This window comes from Anopheles merus, chromosome X, assembly GCF_017562075.2.
Source record: "Anopheles merus strain MAF chromosome X, AmerM5.1, whole genome shotgun sequence".
NCBI classification, from domain to species: Eukaryota; Metazoa; Arthropoda; class Insecta; order Diptera; family Culicidae; genus Anopheles; species Anopheles merus.
Genome location: NC_054081.1, coordinates 215,968 through 221,756, shown reverse-complemented (window position 1 = coordinate 221,756; position 5,789 = coordinate 215,968). Strand labels below are relative to the sequence as shown.

The 5,789-nt window shown below is 42.5% G+C and overlaps 1 protein-coding gene across 1 annotated transcript; it reads right to left on the bottom strand.

Moving 5' to 3' along the window:
- Positions 1-483: 483 nt before the first annotated feature.
- LOC121592210 (protein peste-like) lies at positions 484-3,968 on the bottom strand. The gene is made up of 3 exons (XM_041913619.1): positions 3,585-3,968; positions 2,340-2,505; positions 484-2,246 (listed from the first exon to the last, which is right to left on the bottom strand). The coding sequence occupies exons 1-3, from the start codon at positions 3,693-3,695 to the stop codon at positions 1,012-1,014; spliced, it is 1,512 nt and encodes a 503-aa protein (XP_041769553.1). The 5' UTR covers positions 3,696-3,968; the 3' UTR covers positions 484-1,011.
- Between the last annotated feature and the right edge of the window lie 1,821 nt (positions 3,969-5,789).

Genomic DNA, 5,789 nt, shown 5'->3' with positions numbered 1-5,789 from the left:
TTTATAACTTTTTTATTATTTTAGAATGTTGGCTAATAAACCTTTTCTGTTTGCTTTTGAAAATCTTTGGAGCAAATTCTACCAGTTAGACACATTAAGTGTTGAATTTAGAAATAAACGTATTTCCGAATCCATGTAATTTAAGAATCGCTTGATTCGGGAGCTAGCTGTAAGTGGCGCACATTCTGTACCTACCTGTTCATATGCAATTGTAACTGCTCGAGTTCGTCTGCTGGAATTGCAAAAGCTCTTGTTGCCGGAAACTTCGAAGTTTTTGTTGATAGATGGTAAGATGGAACAGTAAGAGCTTTGGCTCTTTTCAAGGACTTTCTTGAGATGTAGAACATACAGTTGCATAACTCTTTTTCATATTTTTTGTATAATTGGTTCCAATGACAACACAATTCTATAACAAAGTTTACATCGTCTATCTGAAAATGTAAGAAATCCTATTAAATATTTCAGCAAATATTTATTCGAAAAAGATATTTTCTGTTTATTTTCACAGCATGATACCAACCGCCTCTTCATCAATTAGCCCGTTGCAGATTAATTGATTTTAAACATTAACAGCACAAGTCTTTAAAAATGAATAGTAAATATTACAAAAACAGCTTTTGTCCATGGTGCTCTTTTCCCCTTCTCTTTTCATTCAAACAACATTACCGTTCATGATACAAAAATGTATTAATAACGCAACAGTTGCTACACGTTTTGCGAGATTTTGCTCGTTAAAAGGGATATTTGTCGAGCATTTAGATTAGTTGGTTAGTTATAAATTTTTTTTAAGAAGGTTACTAGTTATGATAGAGTCAACTGTACTTCAAAATATAATATGGAAATATCCCTGTTGTAATATACTTGCTTGTATTCACCTTTTTATATGTCCTACTTCTGTTGTATTTCATTTGTCTTTGTATATTAAATTTTATATTTTTTATCTAAATTTCATCACGTTCGAAACAAAACAACGCGACTGAAATGTTTGCATAGTATATTGCTTTAAATGTATTACTTTAATAAATTATGTTCACACCCCCCAGCGCTCAACGGCATACCGATGATGCGGTATTGATCGTTATTAGTTTTGCTCGGCCGTTGCGCCTTCCAGCAGGCATACACTACAGCTAACAAAATGATCGTAAGGCCCGCGACGCAACCTGCCAGCGCTATCTGATGCCCAACATCGAGTAGATGCAGCAACTGCCGAAGCTTTGCTGCCTTCAGCTCGCTCAATCGATAGTACCGATTAAAGCGGAACAGTGGTATACGTAGCTCGGGAATGCTCTGAAACAGCGCAATATGCTCGTTTGGGCGCAGAAACGTGTAGTACGTTAGACCAATGTTTGACTCGAGTACCGTTCCCGTTGTAGGTTCCAGCACATAGTACAACAGGTCACTGTCTGAAGAGAACGAAGTACTTTCATTGCTGGAAACATGCGCTTGATCCGATTCATACAGTGGGAATCCATTACAATCGTTCGTGTTGAGTATACCATATCTTCCCAACCGGATGGACGTATCCGGACAGCTCCGCATGCTGCTCTCCGACATCTGTTCAGAGCGGAACGAACGTACTAATCGCACCGCGTATCGGAAACCCATAATACCAGCTACGAGCTGTTCGCGATCAAACTCCAGCGTTAACCTGCGACAGAGCTCGGGCAGAACAATTACAATAGCTTGGTCGCGTTTGATGCGAGATGGAAAAAACTCTCCAGTAAGGTCGGCAAATCCGTCGCACGGATGAAACTCTCCGTGCGCCGTAGGTACTGCAGCAGCGTCCCACGATCGTACCGTTCCGTACTTCGAGCGATCCTTCAGCCCGACGTCCAGACTGTAAACTTCGCTAGCACGTCGGGTAACGTTGAACGTGCGAAAGTAGGCAAGCCGTTCATCCTGACATACCATACTGCGACGTTTGGTGGGGCAGACTAGCTTTCGCAACGGTTCTATCATGGGTTCCCGATATCCGGTAAACAGCAGCTGTCCGATCGTTCTAGTCACGGCAACGGTCTGGCGGAAGTTGTGCAGCATGAAGGATAGCTCGCGTTGCACAGAGTAGTCCATGCTGTGGCCAAGATGGGACGCTACCAGGGCGACGAAATTAACGCTGATGATTTCTTCCGATTCGGTACCTTTGGTAGTTGTGCTGTGGGGGCCACTGGGCCGGAAGAAGGTTCGTTTGCGATATGACAGCGTACCGTTTGCTTGATGGTACTTGACGTCTACCACCTCGGCGACCTCTGTTTGTAGGTGTGCGGCGAACGGCGAATGGTAATTGAATTCTAATTAGTATCATTGGGTGCTTGGTTTACTAAAGCACTACATATACACACCTTCATACTCATAAGGTCCGATCTCCTGAAAGCTAGCCGATGAAGCTTGATGCTCTAGAATCGCCTGCGCATTGCTCCAGTTGTACACGTAGAACTGCCACCTTGGACGCTCGGTAGGACGACGCCATTCTTTGTACAACATGGATCCAGGTAGAAGTGATTTTTCCTTAGAAGTTAACCAAAAATATAAAAACAACAACAACAAAACAATTAACCTCATTAATGGTAAAAAAGTTACAAGACTAAGAATAAGGGCTTGATGATCACGCCACCAATGCGCATCCCCATATACGTCGAACCGTTTTTGTTTTGCCGTTTTTTTTTTCGCTGTGCACGTGCGGTAGTCTATTAGAGCACGTCGTTGATACCGATACCGGAACAAAAACGAAATCACCTTACAACGGTTGACCCCACTGGGTGCCCCACAGGTGAGAACGGTTTTGTAAGAGCACTGTGACAACCGAGCGCCTATTAGCTGTGCATACACGATCATGTCAAGTTATTGTCGTCATCTCAATCAGGTTTGCGATAGAATTGCGCGGTAAACAACCGCACACGGCGTCCTTCTAGCTCGCTGCCAGGGTTAGGTGGCAAGGGAATGTGGAATATATTAATAATAGAAGATACGCTAGGAAGTGACGACAATTCCGTCGATTAAAAGATTCAGCAGTCGGATGCCTATTCCGTTAATGAAAAGCACTGTGTGAAACTTTTTCGATATTTGTAATGCATCTTTTGTGAATTCGGTATTAATTGTTACTGATAGATAATTTCTTATCTACGAATGGTGCTAATCATTGGTCACATTTGGCGGTTATTATGCACTTGTGACAGATAAGATTCGCTTAGAACTCTTAGAACTCTTTTAGTGAAACGGATCTTAGTTAATGGTATATTCTTACACTGAATAAATATTTCTTCATAAGTTCTCCATGATGGTCAAGATTCACGTCTTGGTACTCGCCAAGACAAAACAATCTAAGTAAATGATGTACTCAGGCACTGGTGGGGTATTTTTCATAACGTTGGCACTATCCAACGTTGGTCAAGATACATGTCTTTGAACTCATGTACTCAAACGGTTCTAATTGTACGGCCTTTTCTAACACTGGCAGAGCATTACTTCTAATAGATGCACTACCCAACGTTGGTAAACTTTGTTATCGTTACTGCGCATATACAATAATTGTGAGTTTTGACGAATTTAAGATAACCACACACATAAATATAACCACTTGCACTTACCTCTGTCACCAGTATGTCGAAAATGTCCCTCCAAGCGAACAGAAATATCAATCCTGTTCCTACTTTTCCCAAACCCAATCCCACCACCATATACCATCGACAGCAGCCCATCGCCCGGAATTGCCGGAATGTACGCTTTCCACTTGTCGATGAAAGGATCGTACGGCACGTTCGTAGTTGATTGGTGACAGATGAGTGGACCAATCGGAAGGATCAAGATCACCCACGGTTGACTGTCGATTTTATCCGAGCTCGTGCCACTTCCGACCAACGAATCGCTGCATGACGTTCGCAAACGATACTTTAACTACAAATGATTCGCTAGTGTAGAGTTTCAGCAAGCCAACCAGCAGCCGCAACTACTTTCGATCTGATGGCGGGGCGGCTTAGGTAACGCGACTAGCTCCGATGCACTTTGCTGCAAGGCTGAATAGCGTTATTTTTCAGCCCCTTCCATTGGAGATGAAACTTGTGGCGGCTTGTCATGTGCGCCATGTGAAGTTGTCTCAAAATACCTGTGCCGTGACTTCGTTGACGGTGAACCATGTGAATGCCATTAGCGGTATATGAAATGCATGTGGAAGACTTGGTTTGGCAGATGAAGAGTTTACACTTTGCAAATATTAAATATTTAGAGCTCTTCTTCTTCTTCTATTTGACGTAACGTCCTATGCGGATATGCCGGCCTATATAGGCTTTCGAGACTCCATTCATTACCACGTAGCCGGATAGTCAATCCTTTTTACGGGGGGACGGTCCATTCTGGGCTTGAACCCCTGACGGGCATGTTATTGAGTCGTTCGAGTTGACGACTGTACCACGGGACCGCCCTAGGTATCATTTCAAAATCTAAATCTAAATCTAAATCTAAAAAAGGAAGTTAAGCGAAATGATAAAACAATTAACCACGTACATCGTTCATTATAAGCAATGCGAAATGTCTACATGTTTCGAACTATTGAGTTATTGAGTCGTTCGAGTTGACGACTGTACCACGGGACCGCCCTAGGTATCATTTCAAAATCTAAATCTAAATCTAAATCTAAAAAAGGAAGTTAAGCGAAATGATAAAACAATTAACCACGTACATCGTTCATTATAAGCAATGCGAAATGTCTACATGTTTCGAACTATTAGGTACGGAGAGGAAGAACTGCAGCTCACAATTCAATGTCCGGAAGCGCTGCCGAACGGAAGGTGCTTAAAGTCGTAAGCAATGTACAAACCTTGATCTAGTACGCTGGCGTTACAACGGTGTCAATGATTATCAACCTCTCGTGCTCTCACACGAATTCTCTCTCTCTCTCTCTCTCTCTCTCTCTCTCTCTCTCTCTCTCTCTCTCTTTCCCTCTCTCTATCGGCTTCAATTGCTTCTACAGCCATTGTATCACCAGTACAAGATCCTGCAGACCTTGTCACAGTTCTCGTCAGCATAGCGCCCTTTCACTGGACCGCGCACTGGCACCAGAGGCTACCCGCCGTAAGTCTGTAGAGTGTAGTTATTCATACGCTCTACCAATTCGCGTCCATTCATGACCTCTTAGTGCGTGGTGCGCTTATGTCCAGCGGGGGTTTGGTGTCTTATCAGGTTGTAGTATTTTGGGAGGGGGGGGGGGGGGGCTTAACAATTGGATTGTTTTAATGTAACGAATTATCTGCGGTTTCTTTCATTGCCGCATCTAATCTCGGAGCGTTTACAAACACAATCGAAAAAGATGAAAGTAATCGAACGGAAAAAACAACACAAAAACCGATATTTTGCTCAACAAATTATCCGTATGCGGACTCGATCGATTTCACAAGTTACGACACGTTATCAAAACCGGTACAGAAATAACTGATCTGACTTTATCAGCACTGGTACCCACAACAACAAAAAACAACAGAGACGCACGCAATGAAACAGTTAATGTTAGCATTTATTTGACACAGGAACAGAAAAACAGTCAGTACTTCTGATTTTTTACATTGGTTTCGCGCATCCGGGCATAAGCCTGATTTGAGCTGCTTAATAGCTTGTCGGAAGACTTTCCGAGTTTGATATGAGTGAAACGATTTGCTTGTTTTTTACCGTTCAATCTTAAATAACCTTCATACATGCTCAGCAGCTGCTACCTTAAAACTAACAACCAAAGCTAACGGTTTTGGTACAGGATGATTCACGTTGGGTGTGAATTATTTCCTATTTTTTGTTTTTATTTTTTC